Source organism: Mytilus californianus, unplaced genomic scaffold (assembly GCF_021869535.1).
Source record: "Mytilus californianus isolate M0D057914Y unplaced genomic scaffold, xbMytCali1.0.p SCAF_3, whole genome shotgun sequence".
Classification (NCBI taxonomy): domain Eukaryota; kingdom Metazoa; phylum Mollusca; class Bivalvia; order Mytilida; family Mytilidae; genus Mytilus; species Mytilus californianus.
Window position 1 is genome coordinate 111,651,025 of NW_026262679.1, and position 24,616 is coordinate 111,675,640.

General features: G+C 31.1%; 1 protein-coding gene across 2 annotated transcripts in view; it reads left to right on the forward strand.

The window, feature by feature from the left end:
* Positions 1 to 16,232, forward strand: part of LOC127735833 (endophilin-A3-like) — a 59,057-nt gene extending 42,825 nt beyond the window's left edge. Inside the window, exons 6-11 of one of the 2 annotated variants that reach the window (XM_052246221.1) lie at positions 1,321 to 1,387; positions 7,969 to 7,989; positions 10,263 to 10,363; positions 11,957 to 12,060; positions 12,488 to 12,648; positions 12,957 to 16,232. In XM_052246221.1, coding sequence (XP_052102181.1) covers positions 1,321 to 1,387; positions 7,969 to 7,989; positions 10,263 to 10,363; positions 11,957 to 12,060; positions 12,488 to 12,648; positions 12,957 to 13,153 — 651 coding nt within the window. In that variant the 3' untranslated portion in view covers positions 13,154 to 16,232. The remainder of the gene's footprint in view (positions 1 to 1,320; positions 1,388 to 7,968; positions 7,990 to 10,262; positions 10,364 to 11,956; positions 12,061 to 12,487; positions 12,649 to 12,956) is intronic. The other variant, XM_052246222.1, reaches the window with a different exon arrangement.
* The last annotated feature ends 8,384 nt before the right edge of the window (positions 16,233 to 24,616 follow it).

The following is a 24,616-nucleotide window of genomic DNA, read 5'->3' on the forward strand; positions in this document are numbered from 1 at the left end:
ATATCAATGAATACCAAGTCCAGGCAGACTCATTAATTTTGTGCTCGGAGTACGGAGTAAAGTTTTATGGCTGGAAGCTTTATGACTGGTCTTCACTCTGGTTATTTTGTGATTACTTGTTCATGGCATTATCAGGATTATGCTTAATATGACAAAAATGATAAAAACTCTAGTTAAAATCTGCCCCTAAGTATGTACAGGTGCAAAAAGCGTCATTTTTGACAATTTTTCGTCCTATTTCTTGACCTGGAAGACCAAGGGATGCTGATAGATGTATCCCACTGCAGTCTGCATGTAGAGTAGACTCCAGTGAATACATTAACCACAACAAAGCTTAGGTCGGAGTGAAACTGATCTGGGTACAACAGTCGAAAGAAGGTCATTTGCACCAAAATTTCAGAATTTAACAATTTTCCCAATTTTTGGCTTCAACTGGACCTGCAACCGGAAGTAGTCATTCACTAAGTGTATTTCAATAATAAACACAATCAGTAGTTATACCCCTGTTGGTTTACACTATTTTTGGAAGTTTAAGGCCTCTGAACTGCATGTTTCGGACACCAAAGGGAAGCCCACCCCCTCCAGAAAAACCAGTTTTATCTGATTTGAATTTTCCAAGTTCATATTTGAGCTCAAAATTCACCTTAAACCTGAGAAACATGACAATAGATAGCCTTAGGTTGAGGGAACATGCATCAACTTTGAAATTAATGTCACACAGTTGACCTCTAAAAGTATGGAGAGCCATTGGAGCCAAAAAACGGTATGGCCGGAATATTACCGCCCCCCGCATGGTAAGGGTTAAGAATGCATATGTGTGGTTGTAGTTTCCTCTTTGCTTGTGTGAGATGTGAGAGGTATGAAAAATTTAAACAGGGTGGCTTCCTTTGTTGAGAGGACTTGACTCCAAATGGTTGATTAAACATATCGAAGAAATCAAACTATGTAAACTCTTTTATTATGAGGATGAATAGTGTCAGTAAAGTGTTATTTTAGACCATGTTTGACAAAGTGACTCCTACTTTAGATAGAAAGCACAGCAAAGAAGTTGATTTAATGGTCTATTTTACAAATAAGCAAAATGAAATAAACACATTATAATAACACATTTTTTATTGACACCCAAGTTTTCGGTGGGGTACGGTTGCCCAGTATTTGGTGTTTTGTAGACTCGTTTATCTTTTTGCTCTTTTAACGTTTTTCGCCATGGCATTGTCAGTCTTCGACCTGAATTTCCCTTTGATATCTTCTGCCTCTCTTTTAATATAGTATACATATGTATTTGTGAAATGAATTAATCTGTCATGTTCAATTTTTCAGCATCATCGGAAAAAGTTATCTGGTAGAAGATTAGATTATGACTGTAAAAAGAGAAAAAAGGATAAAGGTTTGTTTTAGATAATTATATTATCATCAAAACGCTACTTACAATCTTAAAATCATTCTGTTATCTTAGAACTTGGATTATATTTTCTGTGACAATCTTAAATTCTTCCAATTATCTTAGAGAACTCTCATTATATAAATACCTGCTGTGACAATCTTAAATTTTTCCAGTTAGTGTCGAAAACATATATATGTAGTACATATATTCTGTTACAATCTTAATTCCTTGTTAATTCACTGATATCATTAAAAAATTATCACTCTTGGCTTTTTGATTAATGGTTTATTTCCCAGAGACAAATCCTTTTTCTGTTATCTGTCCTTTACACTACAGAATACTGTGTAGTGGAAACATTGATTTATAATGCTGGACATCAGATACTTAACTAGTCTGATACATATACAGACATTCTAATAAAGTTGTTTCCAAAGTTTGCCATGGCAATTTTAAATTCACTGAGATATTAAATGTGCGGTCCTTATGACTGTGGCTCTCAGCGAACATGTCAATTATTGCAGATGAAGTTATAAATTTGTCCCCTTCATTGTCTATTTATATATGTTTTCTGTTATTTAAAGATCTTCTTGAATAATATTAAAAGTCAAGACAGCAAAGAAAAGAATAAAGCAAAAGTGATTTTAAAAAGTCATAATATTTCAAAAGAAAGTAGAAAAACCACTTCACAATATTTTAGCCAACCAATAAGGAATGTATGCTATTTCTTCAACACATTTAGTTATATACAGCAAGGTAAACTGCAATCACTGAAAAATTTGATGATAAATCTGTAAAGGTTCTGCTAAATTATGTAAACTTTATGTAATTTACTAGTATTTATAGTAGATGAAAATATCAGCAATTGTTTTGGGGGAGTGTAGGGTTTACTGTTAAGAGCTTTTTGATTTAATAACTGATGACGTTTGTTGTTTTTTCAGCTATAACATAACAGTCTTTGATTTTAAGTTTATTATGAAGAATAATGTCAGATTTTCTGATTTGATATTACTGTAAAGATACTACAGAATAGAAATATACAGGGTAGAAATATTACTGAAAAAAAATCTTAACTTTCTGTTTGCTTTGCATTTGGCAAATGATTGTCAAATTTTATATTTTACTGTATAATTTTACAATGAAAAAGTTTATCATGACCCAACATGTACACTATTTGTACTGTATACTGATAATTTATTTTGTATCTTTCCCCAGGAGGTAAGGACATATGCACTAGAAAGTCTAAGTATTATTTTTCATTCTTTGCATGATGTTAGGATGTACTACAAACAAATGGTTTCACAAAATAATTATTTAAGGTTTGGACCAGAACCGATTTGTGTATGTCACTCAAAACATATTTTTATGATGACATTATTGAGAAATGTGTATTAGTGATGAACATTATAAATTCAGATTTATATCAGAAAACTGGGACATTTTTAAAAATAAGCGAAGCACTAAGAAAAAGGTTCATCAAAATTCAATCTCTTAGCCCTTTTTAATCACAACAAAAAGAATTTTCAATGAAAATAATACTCTATTTCTAACCATGATCATTGTTATCCACCAAATCAGTGGAATTCACTATAACAACAAGAACACATGTCAAGAGGTAGTTGATTTAGATAAAAATAGTAAAGCAATAAGTTGATTAAAACTGTGTTATAGGTGAAAAAATAAAAGGCCTGCTAGAGAATTTGAAAAATACACCTTGCAGGAATGTTTTTGTGTGAAGAGATTTGTTTGTAGTCATAAACAGTGATACTATCAAAATTTGGACTTTTGAACTCTTATTTAATTTTAAGCATACCTAAGACACTAGATTTTGCATTATGCTTTAAGATATAACTTTTACAATTACGAAAATAGAAATAAGTATCACTGTTATTCACCTGTAAAGCTTTTGTCCCCATCTGATTTAATAAAAACATCAAAATGTTTGTAAACAATAGCTTATCTATGTTTAATGTACAGTCTTATTCATTTGACATGTCATGTTTGGTAAATTAAAAAAAAATTGTTTAAAAAAAAATTAAGAAATCAGGTTTTGCGGTCATAATACTCAGAATTCAACCAATCAAATTCTGAATTTGGTGTTTCGATCACAAATTTTGTACTCCAAGCAATTTATAAAGTAGTTATGACCGTAGGCCCAGCTTAAAGATATATTCCCAATTTACATAAACTAAATTTTGAAAATACTTGATATTTCATGTCAAATGACACGGCAGTAGATTAGTCTTTGTCTGGACAAATGCAGAGTGTTTTATAGATGTCAGATAGATATAAGCTTGCTAAATGCTTGAGAAATCATTTAGATTATAACCTCAAAAAATTTTATAAAGGTGAAACTTTAGATTTTAATTTGACTGTTGTGAAAACTGATTCATGACTCTTTGTTTTTGCTACTTTACTTTATACACTTCATTTTTGAGAAGTGAAAAGTATTTGTAATCAAATTATATTGGAAAGACAGCATTTTATAAATAGAAGCAGAGAATAAATATCATAGTTAATTTCAACATATCTTTTCTTATGGACTTTTAGTTATTTAGGAATGAAAAAAAAGGACTGTATGTTTAGGAATAAGGGCTGTTCCATTAAAACATTTATAGTACTCAGGAATGGCACCTTGAAAATGAGATAACCACCTTTCAGATGACCTTTTCTACTTGTTTGGGTTTTTTTGGTTTCACTGTAATATTAGAACTTTTAACTTACATTTCCACTGTACCACCAAGTAGGAGACACCCAGCAATAATTATGATTTTGAAGTGACTTCCCAGGCTCCTATGTATGGTTTTATGGAACAGCTCTAATGCTAGAATATTATTTTAAGATGTGATATGCTAAGATTTATCTATTTCCTGTTCAAATACAAGCAGATACAAACAGAATTCAAGAAAGAACTCAAAAATAATCTAAAATAAGACCTAAGCAGCTGAAATGGATAACTATCAATTATAGAGAAACTATGTCAATAGTAATTCTTGTATTCTGAAATTGGATCTTTATGTCTTATGACATAAGCATATTTGGACATGCAGTGGTTTTCATCACTTTCCTGACAATATTCATCAATTATATGAGATATCTGTGTATCCATAACCAATAGTTCATTGTATAATACATGTCTTCTTCTTTCATGCTATTCTTTCACTAAAGGAGAAGGTACTATTGATTTCAATGTATATTGCATATGGTGGTCAGAGGCTTTCAGTACTTATCACAATATCATATCATCTAGGGAGGATTTATTTCTTAATCATATGCTGAAAGATTTATGCTTATTTTCTCCAACTTTGTAAAGCAGTTTTATACAATTTTACAAGCATAGTGTAATTTTTTTTTATTTTGGAAGGGAAGTTCATGTTTTATTTTACTCCTGTGTTGTTTCATAACTTTCGTTAAACTAAAAAAAAACTCACTGTATATACTGCATTTGTATCATAGTAAAAGATATCACTACAACAGCTAGGGATATCATCTTAAGATATGTAGATAAGTACAAAAGGTAAATTATGGATGAAAAATCAAAAATAATACAAATATCTTCATCATCAAAGAAAGATAATAACCATAATTAAGGTATGAATAGCAGGGCTTGAAAATCTAGATAGGAATTGTTATATTTGTATTCCCAGAAAGATTGGGTTTTAGGGTGTATAGCATTTTATTTTTGTGGTGCATGGAGATTTTGTTTACTATTTGCTTGATCATTGTTTTAGACAGATTGATATTGTAAATTTTTGTTTAGTATTCCAGTCTATAAGGAAAAAATCCAGGAATGCAAAAATCTTAACTTATCTTTGTAATATATTTGACTGAAGGATGAAAACATACTTACATGTATTTACTATTTTTGTTGAGCCTGCGATTTTTGTCGCAGAAAGCTTGACATAGGGATAGTGATCCGGCGTCGGCGTTAGCTAACTTCTTAAAAGCTTTATATTTTCCAAGGTGGAAGACCTGGATGCTTCATTCTTAGTATATATATGCCTTATGTTATGAAGTTTCCGTCTGTTATATGTCCATTGTCCTTGACCTCATTTTCATGGTTCAATGACTACTTGAAAAAAAGTTCAGATTTTTTGTAATGTTAATTTCTCTCTTAATATGAGTAATAGGATAACTATATTTAATATGTGCGTACCTTGTTAGGTCCTCTTGCCCGTCAGACAGTTTTCATCTGACCTCGACCTCATATCATGGATCAGTGAACAAGGTTAAGTTTTCGTGGTCAAGTCCATATATCAGATACTATAAGCAATAGGTCTTCTATATTTGTTGTATGGAATGATTGTAAGGTGTACATGTCCAACTGGCAGGTGTCATCTGACCTTGACCTCATTTTCATGGTTCAGTGATTAAAGTTAAGTTTTTATGTTTTGGTCTTTTTTTCTAATACTATATGCAATAGGTCAACTATATTTGGTGTATGGAAATATTTTACAATGTACATGTCAGTCTGGCAGGTTTTATTTGACCTTGACCTCATTTTCATGGTTCATTGGTCAATGTTAAGTTTGTTTTTTAGATACTATAAGCAATAGGTCAACTATATTTAATGCATAGATTGATTTTAAGGTGTACATATCTGTCAGCATGGTTCATCTGACCTTGACCTTATTTTCATGGTTCATTGGTCAATGTTTAGTTTTCCTGTTTAAGTCTGTTTCTTAGAAACTATAAGCAATAGGTCAACTATATTTGGTGTATTGAATGATTGTTAGGTGTACATGTATTTCTAGTTTGGTTTATCTGACCTCGACCTCATTTTCTTGGATCATGTTAAGTTTATGTGATACATTTAGTAAAGCTTTATATTTAGGACTATCAATATAAAATCAATGGTCAGTAAAGAAGGCGAGACATTTCAGCGTGTGCAGTCTTGTTTTTCTATGGTTGAAGACAATCCCCTTGAGATGTATCTTTTTTGGTAATTCTTGTTTTGTTGGATTGATGTCTCATTGACATCTTAGGATCTATCCCATATCTTTTTTTTTTTATTACTCTGCTAGTATTTTTATTTTGGGCTCCATGGATGCTGTAAATGTTTTATGGATAAAACAGCCGTTTTGATTAATTATTTTAAAAACGTAAAATAGTTTAAATAAAAGATTAGGAGTAAAAGCTTATGGCACAAGAACAAATAAATATCATGTAAAGTAAAATCTAAAATTGATAACAAATCAATAACCATGCCCACCTCGCACTATCAAATTTCCATGTTCAAGGAACTATAAAATAAAGGTCAAAACCTTGAATCAAAACATTAACCTGATACAGGACAGACTAACATAGGGACTATTGGACTGACGGTAACACAGAACAGAGACCTTATGTAGACAGGGCATAAAAAATGCAGAAGGCTTCTTCGATAATTGGGTCCAGGTAACTACTGAGATACAGACATGGTAGTCCTACTGAATTCTGTAGCTTGATTATTATTACATATAGATAATAAAAAGGGCTACCTTTGAAAATATATTTCAAACTACTACTGTATAATCCACCCTCTACAAGCAAGACAATACATGGACAAAACAACCCAAAATCAAATTGATAGGTGAACAAAAAACTCAAGAAAGAATTGTGCAAACTCACTTTTAACTAGATCTTTGATGAAATTTTAAAAACACGATGACTTAACCAAATTAAAAATACAAAGTACATTTAATAATCAAAACTGTTGAACTAAAGTTTTTAAAAAATCTGAAGAAAACTACTTGGATACAATATACAATTCTAAACCTAAATTACCATTTAAGATATAAAAAGTGGGGTGTAAAGCAGAAGCTCTGAACAGTTACACACTATATTTATCCATCATATATTTGAAATTTTATAGGATTAGCATGTAGATATTAGCTTAAAGCTTAAATATATTTTGCACTATTACCATTTTGCCTTTTTTTCATTCTCCTATTCCATTTGTTCCTTATATAATTACATTTTGATTCAATTTTCAAATAAAATTCAGAATAAATATTAAAAATAAAACAAAAATGGATGTTCATAGAAATTTAGAATTTTAGAAAACATTATATTGAATTGAATTTAATAAAAAGATTTATATGTGTTATGATTGTCATTATACACCATGTTTTTATATAATACTTGTCAGAACCCTGTCTTCCAAAAATATCACTGAGATACATGTAAACTTGTAGTTATCTAAAGCCTTTTCTTTATCAGAATGTATATCATGATGCTGAAAATTTAATTAGTCAAACTTTATGTTTTGGAAATCTTATACAACATTTATTAGGAAAAAATAACTGAAACCTTTTTAAAATATGGACATATTTTGATAAACAAGACCCAACAGACAAATACTAAAGAGGTTAAGACAAACAATCTTAGTTGAATGTTTAATTATGGTCTTTTGCAAAGTTTGAAAGTAGCAAAAACGAGATGATTTTTGACATTGCTGTCAATAGACATATAAAAGTATATCCAACAAGATTCAATATTTACTATAATTTGATGTTGCTTGTGGTTTTAGTGGTTGTAACATTAGGTACATAGTTCAAACTTATTAATTTATATTATATATACTACATGTACCTCTTTACAAACAGAAACAACAAGCAAAGGCGCAGGTAGTATTAATGTTTTATTATATTAGAATGCTCTAATTAACCAGATAAATGAGTTACCTCCCCTTTGGGATAGAATATTTAATATGCAGTCAGTATCAAAATTTATCATCAGCTTCAGTAAAAGTTGCTTAAAGCATGAATATTTTATTTACTCTTTGCTTGAAATCTTCTCCAATTCATTATCATATAACTCGAAAAGTGCCATAACAATGAAAACATTGAAATAGAAATGCCAATCTAAAACATCTGAAAAGTATATTTGAGATTTTGAGACAGAAAGCTTAAGAAATTTAATGTTTCAATGAGTGATGAAACCTCATTGTTTGTCCACAGAACAAGCTTTTTTGTCTCAGGTGTCATTCTTCTCATGTGATTCACTTTCATTACATGGAACTACAACTTATTACTTAAATTAAGCACATGGCAAACCAAATAAAATAAGCTAAATATTACCATTACCTATCAGTAATATATTTTCAATACAAGGAATATAGTGAGCATGTTAAAGAGGTTTGGGAGTTTTTAGTTAATAAGAGAATTATAGTTACTCTCTCAAATAACATGACTTGCGTAACTGGTATGTTGTACCATCAATTGCTGCTGGAAGGGGAGCATTTTACATAGTAAAACAGAGTCTGCTTGTATGTTTGTAGTTTCCAAGAATATCATACATTGGAAGTGTACTGCCTTTAGTTTTCAGAGTTTAGTCATATTGCAGTGTGCAGAGATTACTCTATGTTTGGTACCCTCATCCTTACTTTGAAAATGTACACTATTATATTCAAGACATATGATTTATGCTGAAAAAGATGTGAAACACATTTTATTGAAAGACTCCCTCCCATTTTAATATATTCTTTTTAAAAGTTATGAAGAATTAAGGATGCCGTACATCATTTTAATTATTCTTATCTTTATATTTAATTACATTTTGTACCAGTAATAACCTGTCACATATTGAACAAAAATGAAGGAAAATGGGTTCTGTTACTTGTCCGAAGTGAAAATTTTCAGTAATATTCACCAAAGTAGGGATGTTAAGAGCTGGAAAAAAATAAAAGGAATATACTTGTACATTATTTTTTTTACCATGCAAGCTAGATATTGCAATATTTGCATGCAATGTGCTTAATGTCTGTGAATGTATGGCATGTCTGGTTATAGATATAGAGGTGTAGGGAAATACCCTGTTTCCATGGTTATTGTTGTGGTTAACATTGTTTTAAAAGTGTTTGCATGAGGAATAAAATATGAGAGCATTATATGAATTTACATTCCACATTTCTTTAGTAACTGAACAGATAATTTTGAAGAAAAAAAAATAATTATTGTGTCAGAAAATATATAGGGAACATGAGTAGAGCATGATAAAAATATAATGAATATCCTAGAAGGAAATATTCACTATGGTTTGAAATTCAATCTCTATTATATATTTGCAAATAGATACAAATATCAACATTTTATTTCCTCACCACACTGGTGGGAGCTTATCATTTTATCTACGTCCTTTCTTCTGTCATTCAAATTATACAACAGAAATCAAAACTATAGTATGTCTTTCCTGCTGATATGGACCTTGTTTTTGGCATGTAGTTCTATAATTATAAGTTACAAATTGGAGTCGTAATCTTGTATTCATACTAAATTTTGACCAAATTACGTCCCATGAACCTGAACTTTTGCTTGAAAATTCTTCTTTTTTGGTTGTCATGGCATGCTTGATTTTTGGTTTATAGTTCAGTAATAATGAGTTGGAAGATTGAGTTTTCATTTTGTTCTAGATATTTTACATTTTAATGAGTTATGGCCCTTGATTAAATCCCACATGCTTGGATGAATATATTCCTGTGGTATTGACACATCTATAGTTTTATATTTTGATATCAGTTGTTTCCCATTTTTATAGGATCATATTGATTATTTCCTGCATTTGACTATTTTTTCAGTTAACTGAAACATTTTCATCTTTATTTATCAATTCATTTTGAAATCATTAATATCATTTCAACCAATATATTTATGCTGATTTTCTGAAAATGTCTATAGTTGAGTTGGTACTTAGTGATGATTAATAATTGATAAAAAGAAATCATTCAGATTTCATTATCATACTAATAATTATCATTAGACCTCCTGATCACCAACTAACAAAAGCTTGTTTTAAAAATTTCTCATAGATAAGTTTTCTGTCATTGTTTTTTCATAGGTTTATGTTAATTATATTTCCCTTTAAAAAACTAACTCACAAAGTATAATATTCTATTTTGCAGGATCTCAAGTTACAGATGAAGACCTAAGGGTTGCTGAAGAAAAATTTGACGAATCAAAACAATTAGCAGAAGCTGCAATGAGTAACCTCTTAGAAAATGATGTAAGTCACAGTTACACACCAACAAAGTATTCTTCATCAACTGATTTATGACGTTTCCCCCCTTTTTTTTAGGGAGTTTGTGTCTTGATGACTCATCTGTATGGCTGCCTTTATAGAAAACAAACTTGGTTTGCTTTACCGTTAGTTTTTTTATAACAAGTTTAAGACCCATTGTAACTTAGAAAATTGTCTGTATACATTTAATATATGAATACCATGTATGTCTTCTTCTGATTTGAATGAAACTTTATATGATTGTCCTCAGATACCTTAGGATGGGAGATGCCATTCACATCTTCTGACAAAAAAAGGCTGAATATACCAAAGGCAGAATCAATTCTCTTAACTCTAAAACAGATCAACAAAATCATAGCAAAAAACTCTTAAATAAAAAACATGAACCCAACCAAAAATCGGGGGTAATCTCAGGTACACCGGAAAGGGTTAACAGATTCTGCTCCACATATACTACCCTATGTGTTACTCCTATAAAATATGTTGATAAGTTATATCAACTTATTACAAATAATCCAATAGGGGATTGGTAATTGGCTCTTATATAACTCTAAGAAATCTCTTAAACCAATGGTCATGTACATTTTCTAAGCCATGAATTTGACTGAATGAGAAATTTTGAAATTGAGCAACATTTCTTAGGAAAAAGGAGAGACAAGACTGTTACCAGTAGAACAACACAGACATTGAAAAATCAAAATACACAAAGTAAAACACTGAAAACTTAAGCAAGAGCAACACAAACCCCTTTTTAACAAAACTTGGGGTGATCTCAGGTGCTATGGAGGGGTCAGCATATCCTGCTTCATATATGTGACTCCCATTGTATTGCTTATGGTAAGTACAAATTTACCATTAAGTTTTGTTTGGTGATGTTCCAATTATGGAATCGAGGAACAGGAGAATGGATACGATAATCAGAACATATCTATGGTTATCTGCGAGACAGATATTACCAAACGGTCAATCAACTCATGATGGTGCCTGTAAAACTTTCAAAGATTTGACTTTATTACTAGAAACCTTTGTTCAATAGCTTCCTTGTAAGCAGCAACTCTTGATTAATGAAATCGTAATAGAAAAGGCAAGATCTGAAATATCTTTTTCAAGTGGAAGATATATATATATTCCATATGTAGGTGCAGGTAGAATGGAAAGCTGAAATTATCTTTTTTAAGTAAAGTTTTGTTCTGAACCGACTCTAATTTCTAGGTGAAAGTCAAGATATAAGACATAAATAACTTTACCTGTGGTATCCTTTATTTAAAATTTGATGGGATAGACAAGTTCAATATAGTAACCAAGTTTTGAATTAATTAGTGAGAGGAGTTAATCCATTTTATATTCTTCATGACTCCTGAGGAGCTCCTACATGAAGTAAGTCTCCAATGAATTATTAAAGAACCAAATCCATAAGAAGAGTGGCACAGATAGTTTGTCATAGAATTGCCGATCAGATACATTCTGTAGTGCAGGCAGACACCTTAGGATGAGAGTGTGCATTCACATCTTCTGAGTTATCCTTTGGTGTGGGGGATGCTGTTCTATTAATTATTAATTGTTTACTTTACTTTACAGGTAGAACATATATGCCAGCTACAGTCATTTATAGAAGCTCAAGCTGAATACCATCGGTCAGCCATGGAAACTTTACAGGGTCTAGTACAGACTTTAGAAGACAAGTAAATATGAATATTGTATTTTATTGATGCCTTTTGAGTGAATTTTATGTTTAAAAAAATTATTAGATTTACATTTATGATTTTGCAGATTCGCACTGCAAAACAGATAATCCTGGTTGCAGTTTATAAAAAAAGTTGTAAATATCTTTCGTATTGTAGTTGTATACAAACCCATGCATGTGTCACCTATTTTGTTGTAATTTATCTGTTTAATTTCAATTTTACTAGGGCTTTGAATGCTTGCTATGTATTGAAACCAATATTGCTGAGGTGAGAAACTTGTTTCCGTTGAGTTTACATAATTTTGATCGTGAAATTGTGGTTTCAAAACCCAATTTTTTTCAGCAATCCTGATAAAGATTAAAATATAATTGATCACTTTCAAGTTCTGTATTTAGGGAAATTTAACACATGAGTATCTTTTTAGGAGAGAAAATGCTGGATCCAGACCAAGAAGGGAACGTAAAACTCGACCAATGTCTGAAAGACGAAGCACCTCCCCAGACCATTTTTATGAAGCAGCACCTAATGACTTAACAAACCATGGCAATGGTTTTAATTATAACTCATCTTCTAGTTTTAGTTCTGGTAAGTTAAAAACAGTAAATATTTAATAATTATGGAAGTCCACTTGGATCAGTATGTGCTGAAGCTTGAAGATTTAATGTCCTGGTAAATTTTATATTAAGCTGAATGTTCCATTAGAATTGAGATAACCCAAAATTTACATAACTTGACTTCTTACATTTAAAATATTAAACAAAATATCGGGTGTTATACATTATATTAAAGGCATAAAACAGAAGTTGATCTAATCTACTGGGGATATCTGAAAATTAGACTGCAATCTGTATATTTTATACTGTTATAACTAGATATAAATATGATCTTTTCAGCACCAAAAAAGGAAGCTTGTTGTGAAGCTTTATATGACTTTGAACCAGAGAATGAGGGAGAGCTGGGGTTCCAGGAGGGGGATAACATCAAGTTAATATCTCAGATTGACGAGAATTGGTATGAAGGATCTGTAAATGGAAGGACTGGATTTTTCCCTGTTAATTATGTCAAAGTTGTAGTGGATCTGCCTCATTAGAATAATCTCATTGTTGACTGTTTTCGTTGTTGGTTTTTGTGGACTATGATTTGAGCTTCCAAATTTTATTGTGGATAAGTAAGATTCTTAGATAAGATAAAAAATTTCAATTGTGGATAGCTAAGATTTTTAGATAACAGTTTAAATTATTAAATGTACAAGGAGACAAATAGTATAATGAAATAGTTATGCAAGAATGAAGTTGATTTTTTTTTTAATTTACTTTGGAAGACATTTAGTTAGAACCGTATTATTTTAATTTAAATATTTTAGTATATATTCATTGAATAGTTCATTTTTTAATACATTAAAGGAATTTTATATCAAAGTCAGTAAAGATATTGGTGACGACATAATAATTCATGCATGAAATTATACTTTCAAAGGAAAATAAATTGGAGTTTCACTCTAGACAAGATAAATATTGTCCAAAAATACAAATTTTCATCATAATTTTTGTTTATGAAAACAAGGGAGGTAACCTATGTGTTATATGATGATCTGTCACGTATTATTACTTAAAATCAGAAAAATGACGAAACAATGTGGATCTATCTAGTTCTCTTAAAAAAAAACAGATAAAAGCTTAAAAAACATTGAATATGATTTTGATTGTATCTGTAAAAGTAATCCAACATGCGACATCACAAATTTTGGCCTGAGAAACTTACAGTTAATTTTCTATGATCGGAAAAAAACATTATTTGCTATATAAGATAGTAAGTAAATATTTTATGTCTTCTTTTTTTTTTTAATTTTCATTTTCTATTGTTTATGTTAGTTATGATTGTTTGAGATGTGTTTTTCATGCCAGCTTGTGTAATACTTAAGCTTTGTTTGCCTGAAGTGGCATAATTGATTTGAATAAAAGTGTAGATTGAATTTAAATATAAACCAATTTATATCTTTCTTCTTGTCCATAATTTTTGATTTTAGAAAAAGATAATTTTTAAACCAAATTTCAGTGTGAATAATGTTGATTCTTCATCAATTTACCACTACTTTACACATTGAAAACATATACACAATACCAAATGTTAAACCAGGCTGAAAATATGGGACCAGTAGATATGATTAATGTTGTCTAACAATTGTCCTTTTTAAAATTAGGAAACAAATTATTTAATGTAAAAATTGTTGAATTTTTATGTAAATACTGTTAATTTTTACCAGATCATGACTTAATAAGTATGTTTATTTATATATATATATATATATATATATCTCTATTATCTTGATATACCTAAAAATACCAAAAATACCTCTGATGAAAGTACTAAACAGTAAGGACTACAAAGAACGTTTACATGCATTAGTCAAAGAAAGTTGTTTCAATGAAGTCATCTATTATAGTTATAAAGGTTATTTTGAGGGAGTTTATTGACATTTAAAATTTTCTCAACGAGTAAACTGAAAAAAGTCCTGTGAAATTAGTAACACTTTAAGAAGTATTTCACCTGTTTAGGAAGACATATGTATACATGTACAACCCTTTTGTTGCCATGACACTCACCAATTAAATTAATATTAGATAGCCTCAACATTTTACATAGGTCATCTATTATCATAAGCCAGATTAGCCCCATGCTATTAAGATTGTCTGTCATGACAAATTGAGGCATTTTAGTAAAAAAATTAACTTGTCATGAAGGCTGCCAAGAGAAAACTTACAAGTGTACATGGCAATATAGGTCCTGACATTTTCAAACTATTTATTTAAAATAATCCCTGTCTGCAATAAAGCAAACATTAAATATAGATTTTCCAATGTAATGGTAATACAAATTTGGAGACACAAAATTAACCTTCTTTTGAAGATCTTTTTATAATTCTTATTCTGAATTAAAGGAGATTTGGCATATTTTTAAATGAGACAACAACCCAATGACACAAATAACCAAGATACAAATTCTTAAACATTGTATGTTAAGCATCCATCCATCCATCTTATTCTTGAACACAGATGGAAATGGTCTCCTTTGTAAAGGGTGATAAATGAAGATTTTTGTATAATAGACATTGTCTCATCGATAAAAATATATTTGAATTTTTGATGTTCGAGTTTGTATATTATTTTAGACAAGATTGTCTATAAATTAACAGCCTGGCTGTACCATAGAATATTAGTTAATTATAATCGCTTAGCTTTGTTATGTTCACTGAGATTATGTGATGCTTAGAGCATTTGTGCACATTGCTCAAACAAATCCCTATAGCTTTAAGGCTTTTGTTACTTTTTAAGTCATCACCTGAATTTAAAATTGAAAAATATAAGCTATGTCTTTAAATAAATTTGACCCATATTGGCTAGCCTGAGAAATAGTTTGTTAATAATATCCATGTTGGCTGTGGAATAAGTGTATTACATTTTCATTAGAAAGTGGTAGTTAAAACTTCTGCATGGGAATTATTAATGAGTTATAGTTCCTTTACCATATCTTTAAGAATGAAATACTGTGGATTCATTATTATTCGTAGGATACCAATTTTCCTGGATTTTGTGAGTACAGGGAAACCATGAATTTAAATGTTCAACGAATTACAAATTTGCTGTATGATTAGATGCAGATTTTTGAAAAACCATGAAATCAAATATCCACGAAAATGCAAGTTTTCCTCAATCTTTGAAAATTGGGACCCATGAAAATAAATGAATCCACAGTATTCTTAGATCAGAAGTCAATACTTAGGCTTCAGTCCATAAGAAAACCATATAAAATCCTTTAAACAAAACATTCCTTACATTTAGTAGGCATTATAGTTTAGATAGATCTGAAATTTAAGAGATTACGTTCATTATACTTCATAATTATATATGTTTATTACTTTCTTCACCCTCAACTTCCTGTGTAATCTGCTGAAATTGTATATTTTGCAAAACACATCTATAAAATTTACCATATTGTTTGAGAGCTGTTTTTATCTTTTGTCAAAAGATATATTGTTATTTCACTTTTTTGCAATATTTGTTTAGATGTAATATATAAATTCTTTATGGCATATTTCTTCATGGCATATTTTGTTTTATACAAATGTTTAATTGAATTCACCTGTAAAACTTATTAAATGATCATGCATATATTCTTTCAAGTGTTTCACTCAACTGGCCTAAAAGTTATTCAAGCAACTAACTTTATTTGTGACATGCTAATATTTTCTGAAATCATAGTGGGAAGCAGGTAGTAAAGTCATCATCAAGCTTACAAGTCTGTATGAAAATATGGAGATGTGGTTATGATTGTTACTGTCCAAATGATGAGAATGTTAGCAACTAAAGGTCACTATACAGCCTTCAACAATGCACAGAATGCATACTGTATAGTAAGCTATAAAATGGCAGACGCTACTAAATGTAAATCATTCAAACAAAAATCCAACAGTATGATTTATTAATTAAGAAAAAATAATGTGAAAAACCGAATATGACACACAGCAACAAACAACAAGCACTGAATTACAGGCTCCTTACTTGGCACAGGCACATGGTATGGCAGGGTTAGATATGTGTGGACATCAATAAATAGGTATGAAGGTGAGCCACTCAGTCTGCAATTTATTATGCTACCCTGAAATTTTTTTGGAGCATATAGCTGCCGCTTTGTCCGTCTATCCAAAGCGAATGAGGGAAAGAACTCTTTAAATTTTTAGGTTAAAGGTCAAGGTCAAAGCTGAAAAATATTGACTGGAAATATAGTAATATTAGGTGCAGGTTAGCCAAAGGGAACCATTGCCTTTATCTTGCTAAGTAGGTACTCTAAAAGATTATTCTGTATATTAGGGTATTGGAGAAAGTATTTTGGTTTCTAAATTATTATGGTTGTTTTGTTTGTCATCAATATTATTAGGTATGTCAGGGATCCTCCTTAATTTTCAGTTCAAGGACTATAAATCTGCAGTGCAAACTTTCTACTTGTTTATAGGTGAGTGATTGTTGCGTGCTGTGAGTTGTACAAGAATGCTATGTTTTGCCAGTGGATACATCTGGGATAATATGAAGGATTACTTTTATTAAACACTGAATTTTCAATTAATAAATGAGTTAACTACAAAGTAGTCTTGCATTATGGTCCCCATGCAAACAGCTATAAAATGGTGGCCAAGTGGTCTAAGTAGTCAAACTACTGTATCACTAGCCGGTCACACTGAGGTTGTGAGTTCCAATCCTGCAAGTGGTAGATGAGTCGACTCTAATCTTAATTGTCTTATTAAGTTGCTGTCTCATTGACATGTACTCTACATGTTCTTAAATTCAAATGTATGGCATAAATTTACTAAATCTGGTAAAAGAAGACTGTTTACTCAAACTACCAGATTTTTACCTAGATTCTAGATCTTTGACATGAAATTCAATATAACTTAGCCTTATAAAATGAGCAGATGTGGTATGATTGCGAATGACACAGCTATCCAACAGAGTTCAAATGAAGCGGATTTAAGCACCATATGTCACTGTACGGCCTTCTACAATGAGCAAAACCTATATCGTATAGTAAGCTATTAAAGGCCCTAATATGAAAAATGTAAGAAAATTCAAACAAAAAAAGCCAAAATCCTAATTTATGACAAAACAACAAAAGAATAACAAATATGACATACAGCAACAAATGACAACAACTGAAATACAGGCTCATGACTTGAGGCAGGCTATTATATAATATGGCAGGGTTAAACATGTTTGTGAGCGGTCAACCCTCCCTTCAAAACGGGAATGTAATGATATTACATTTTAAATGCTAAATATGTACATGTATATATATACCAAGAAATTTGTTTTGCATGCACACGTATAATTATCGCGCTTTTTATCCAATGCAATCATAGGTTTGAATGTTGTTTTCAATTTAGACTTGTTTATAATTTTTCGTTTGGGCTTGTATTATATTTGCCTTCGGGTTTATATGATCCGTTCATCCTATTTTGACTCTTTCAAAATTCAAGAGTCTATCCTAAATTGAGGTAAATTAAATGGCCTTCCAAATACCGTTTCGATTCCTAACATCACTGAAGAGACATTAATTGTCGAAATCCGGATATGGTGTACAAATTTTTGCACCTCATGTTTGCGGTATACCATCTTTTCCGCAAGTTTATTGTTTTCTGTTTGGTAATAAATTAATAATGATATCTATTTTGTTACATCTTGTGATCCGTTTATTTGGCAATCGCCAATGGCAGTCAGCAGGGTTTAAGAACATCAGTTCTTCGACCTGCTAGTCAAATGCGTTTTGTTAAAATATACTTTTTCACTCATTTGGTCTTTTGGAAAATGCTGTTTGTGCTGTATTTAGACCCCTCTACCAAGAAATTTGTTTTGCATGCACACGTATAAAAATTACGGTTTTTATCCAACGCAATCATAGGTTTGAACGTTGTTTTCAATTTAGACTTGCATGTATATATATATATATCCAATTATAAAAGGACAAATTCCTGTTAGTTGTGAATTATGTGAAACTGATAGACCCATTAAATGGAAGTGTTTAGATTGTGAACTTTGTAATCATTGTAAGGAGAAGGTATATTTAAGAGTAAAAACTGAAAAGGAATACAAAATATTTGATGTAAAAGAAATTGGGCTTTATAAAGAAGAACTAGATTTTGCAAACATTCCTTGTGAGCACCATGCTGGACAATATTCTTGTCTTTATTGTAAGACAGGTGACACTCTTATTTGTCCAACCTGAGTAGCAAAAGTTCACAAGAAACATGAAATAACAGAAATTCAGGAAGGATATGAAATGAGAATAGACAAGTTGAAAGAAGGACAAAGTAAAATTCAAAGGGACAGGAAAGAAATTGTTTCCAAAAAAGAACAGCTTATCAAAATTTTAGCTGCAGAAAATTCTAAATACAAGCAGATACACCAAGATATTCATCAGCATGAACAATACGTCAAAGCAGCAGTAGATAGATTCTTTAAAAAGCTACGAGATGAATTAGATCAGAATATTGAAACTGTTTCTAACACAATCAAATCTGATTTAAATGTTGTCTTAAAATTACTAAAACAAGTTGATGATAACATCAATGAAGTCCAGGAACTCGTATCATTAACCAATGTTTCCAAGTTCTTTACAGATGTCAACAATTTCGTAAAATTTATTGACATCCAAATGCCAAATGCAAGGTCGAATCAAGGCTCTATACCGAACTTCATCCCAGGGGAGATCAACAAATCTAATATTGGGGTGTTAGAATTTGATGCACATATGTCTCATGAACCACATACCAATCTGACAATGAATAAACAAAATCAAACTGAACTAAGGACTATAACATATGTATGCTCGTCTATTGATGGATCCTTCTGGATAAGTTCTGGAAATTTTGGTTTAATTCAAAAAGTGAAGCTTGATGGAACCAAACTGAAGATACTATCCAGTTATAATGCCAAGGTCTATGGTATGGCTGTTACTCAATCAAAGAATCTACTTCTGTGTACTGAGGGAGCAACCCTCCAAGAAATAAGTAGTAATTTGGGTGATCTTACAGACTCAGTATATAATGTGTCACCATTCCTTCCCACAGCTGTCCATATCACCAGTGACAATAAAGTTATAGTGGGAGGTGTTAATAAAAGACTACCCTAAACAAGGAAGAAGAGTTTTTATACTAATGAACCAGAATGGAAACCATGAGAGAGTGTTTGAACATGATCAACATAATCAACCTTTATTATCCTTTCCTGTAAGTATAACCAGTACCAGTAATGGGAATGTAATTCATGTGGTGGACAGGGTTGGCAAAAACCCGGGTTTTATGAGTATTGCCCAGCCCAGAGGGAAATACTGGGAAAACCCGGGTTTTACCGGGTAATACTGGGCAATACTGGGTAATATGAAATACTGGCCTAAATTTTAAAGAGGATTCAGTGATTAATCACAAATGCAATACACTAAAGTCGAAGAATTCATTTTTTTTAAAATAAATATAACAAATATTAAGAATTAACAAATCTATGTAAGGAAAATTACTTTTTAACATTTTTTGTTGATTACTAAAAATGTTTACTAAGTTTGAGCATATGTTTATATACATCACTAATGAATAAGTAATTATTCAGATAGTAATACAGATTTGTTTATATTACAATAATCAGCCTTTTGATTTCTATAAGTGTTCATGGCCTGTCCCCTTATGGTGTTTATTTAGCAATATGATTGTATAACAATTAAAGTTTATAATTCACTTAAACACTGCAATAAAATGCATTTTTCAACTTGGATTTAATATTGAAACAAAGCTTGGAAATTAACAAGGAATCCTGATATGTCCAAAACTTGTGTTCTGCCTACATAGAATTAGTGGAGAAAAGGAAGAAATTGAATTTTCAATCTTCAGGAATGACTCTCAATGGTTATCTGTATAAAATGTATATATTTAGCTATAATGCTAATAAACTACAACTAGTCGTTACTATTTTGTGTAAAAATAAGCTTGAAAAATCATATTACCCAGTATTACCCGTTTCTAGGAGTATTGCCCAGCCCGGGAAAAGGGTTTTCCCACACGGTTTTTCCCGCCCGGGTAATACTTTGCCAACCATGGACTGGTGGATCAAGTAAGTGATGATAGAGGCAGAGTAGTAGTGTTAGGACTGGGTGGAGATATAATCAATATCTATACAGGAGATACTGAGATCAACAAGGCCATACGACTCATTCCAGGAGACGTAGTGACTACACCTAGAGATAATGTTATTGTAGCTGATACGGATACCAACACACTTCATATCCTGAACAATGCTGGCATACTGATGACATGTTATAAAACAAGTAACATAGAAATAATCTATCCATTTGCGCTTGCATTTTCCGCAAAAGGACAACTCTACATAGGATGTAGTACACCAAAAGGTAATACAGTAAAGTATGCAAAGATATATGAAGTGGCCATATCAGGATGCTAAAACATTCTATATAATATTTATTGATAACAATAGTAAATAATATGTTTGCTTTTGTATTTTTTCAATCTCATTCAAAAACTTAACATATCTACTCTTTGTTTGGCCCTTAGATCCACAAATAGACCTCACAATTAGATGGTCATAATCATTTTCCCATAAAATTCACATTACCACTGATTCACATGAATTTTACATTGAAAGTTAACTTTCATTTTTTCAAAGGCTGAATTTTGCAATTACGTTTAAAGATAAAAAAAAAACAGTAATATTTTTCATGTAAAAAGCACGCAAAAAACATCCATTAGTAAATACTAGTAGGTCAAAACCTTGGAAAGGAACAGCAATAGTTAGATGTACCAAGCTTAGATTTACTGATAGCTACAAATAAAAGAAAATATTACAGCAAAGGCAAAAGAAACAGAAACCCAACAACACAGTAAACAAAGAAAATATTACAGCATATGTAAATGAGACGGCAACACAACAACCCAGTAAAACAAAGAAAATATTACAGCATAAGTAAACGAGACAACAACCCAGTAAAACAAAGAAAATATTACAGCATCGGTAAAAGAGACAGCAACCCAACAGCACAACAAAACAAAGACATTAGGATTGTTCAAAACTTATGTACAACTAATAAAATATGTATTGGTTACCTAATAATCTTTCAGTGCTTTTAACTAGTTCCTTAACTAAAATAAAAAAAAACTTATCATTAACTTTTGTAGTATAGCATATGCAAATAGTGGAATTAACAATTTATAATATTTTAATGTTTTAGATAAATTACGTGCTTTTGATGGTCCTTTTAATTGGTTTACAGTTTTGTCTTTTCTTCTCTCTAAACTACACAATCTTATCAAATAGAAATTTTCCTATTTCTTTTAATATTCGTTTAAAAAGTCGGATTCAAATTTATCTGCTGCAACTAATATAAAGTCTTCTTCTGTAATGAAAAGGGTAAATATGCTACTTATACTGACTGGAAGTGTGATGAGATGATTAAAGCTGTAAATGATCTCATTGACAACATTTATGTACGTTTCGACACAAATTTTTATCGACAGGTTGTAGATATTCCAAGGGGCACCAATTGCGCCCCTTTAATATCAGAAATGTTCCTGTATTTTTATGGATCATAGTTTATGGCTAAACTCAGTAAAGACCCGTCTAAATTCCATTTAACTTATAAATTCAACAACACTTTACTGTTATCTTGATGATATGATTTCGTAAAATAATCAAGAATTCTTTAGATATACAGTGGAAATTTATCCTACTTTAAACAAATCAAATATAAACAGCAATAGATAAACTCATCATAGATACCAGGCTTAAAATTTAGGGCGCCAAACGCGTTTTTCGTCTACAAAAGACTAAAGTTCGAAGGTGAAGATCATTAAGGACTCAAAATTCTGAATTTAAGCGATGGTAATCTATTCTATGGGTAGAAAATCCTTAGAATTTCGAAAAATTTTTGGTTTTGTTAACAGTTGATTATAATTGTGACCATATTAATGATCATCCCTGTCAACACAGAAGTCCTGACTACTGGGCTAGTGATGCCCTCGGGAAGAAACCTCCACCAGCAACTGTCCTTGTAGCTATTCCGCATGGTTGATTGCTAAATGTGCAACCGTAAATGTCATCCAAATTTACAGTGTAGTTTGTATAAACAAATGTTTGTATTACAGTATTGTGGTTAACATTTTAATATTCATGTTTCTTAAGATGTTTAAATACGATTTATAGAATAAATTATTTAATTTTAATGCATTCTTCATTTCAGTTCTTATTTATACTCCCTGACATTCTTTTCTAGTAATTATGGATAATTCCGGAAAATTTTTAGTGGTTATATATACATATATCACATAATCCCTAATTATACACATTTACAGTTACACATATACTACATGTTCCTCGTTACAAACAAAAACAACAAGCAAAGGCGCATTAATAGTATTAATGTTTTATTATATTAGAATGCTCTAATTAACCAGATAAATGAGTTACCTCCACTTTAGGATAGACTATATGACATTATGCTGTCAATATCAAAATTTATCATCGCCTTCAGTATAAGTTGCTTAAAGCATGACTATTTTTTTTACTCTTAACTTGAAATGTCCGTTTTTCTCAAGATTTTTATCACATGATTTGAAAATTGCCATAGTAATGAAAACATTCAAATAGAAATGCCAATATAAAAGGTAACGCTGAAATGTCTCGATATAGTTTACTTATCATTGAATTTATGTTGAAAGTCTGTAATACGAAGGTTTTACCATAAGTATCATATAAACTTAACATTGACCAATGAACCATGAAAATGAGGTCAAGGTCATACGAACACTGGCAGACAGACATGTACAACTTACAATCATTACATACACCAAATATAGTTGAGTTATTGCTTATAGTATCTGATAAACTTACAAAATTACGAAAATTTATTATTGACCAATGAACCATGAAAATGAGGTCAAGGTCAAATGAACCCTGCCAGACAGACATGTACACCTCACAATTGTTCCATACACTAAATATAGTGACCCTATTGGTTATCATATCTGCGACATAGACTAAACTACAAAAACTAAAAACTGTCCAATGAACCATTAAAATGAGGTCGACATCAGATGAAACCTGCTAGACGGACACGTACATCTGACAATCATTCCATACACCAAACACAGTTGACATATTGCTTACAGTATCTGAAATACGGACTTGACCATGTTACTTTAACCTTGATCACTGATCCATGGAATAAGGTCGAGGTCAGGTGAACCCTACCCGACGGACATGTAGACGTTGCAAGGAACCCATTTAGCAAATATAGTTATCATATTACTTATCATAAGTGAGTATTTCACTTAACAAAAAAACTGTATTTTGTTTTCAAGCAGTCACTGAACCATGAAAATAAGGTCAATGACAATGGACATATGACAGACAGAGACTTCGTAACATAAGGTGTCTGCATGCATACAAGGTTAGAAGCATCCAGGTATTCTACATTCTGAAATATAATATAAATAAGAAGATGTGATATGAGTGCCAATGAGACAACTTTCCATCCAAGTCACAATGTATAAAAAGTAAACAATTATAGGTCAACGTGCGGCCTTCAACACTGAGCCTTGGCTCACACAGAACAGCAAGCTATAAAGGGCCCTTAAATGACAAGTATAAAACAATTCAAACAGGAAAACCAACGGTCTAATCTATATAAAAAACGAGAAAGGAGAAACACTTCTGAACCACACCAACAAAGGACAACCACTGAATAACAGGCTTCTGACTTAGGACAGGTGCATACAAATGCAGCGGGTTTAAACGTTTTAACAGGCGCTAACCTTCACCCTAACCCGAAACAGTAGTGTAACATTATAACACAAAAAGACACACTATAAAATAAAGCAGGAGAGCCAATAAAACCATAGATATACGATTTTGAGAGAGAAAGAAATTTGGTAAGTTGACAAGCAGTCAAATATCATTGTTTGTCCTCAGAACATTTTTTTCTGTGTAAGTAATAATTTTTA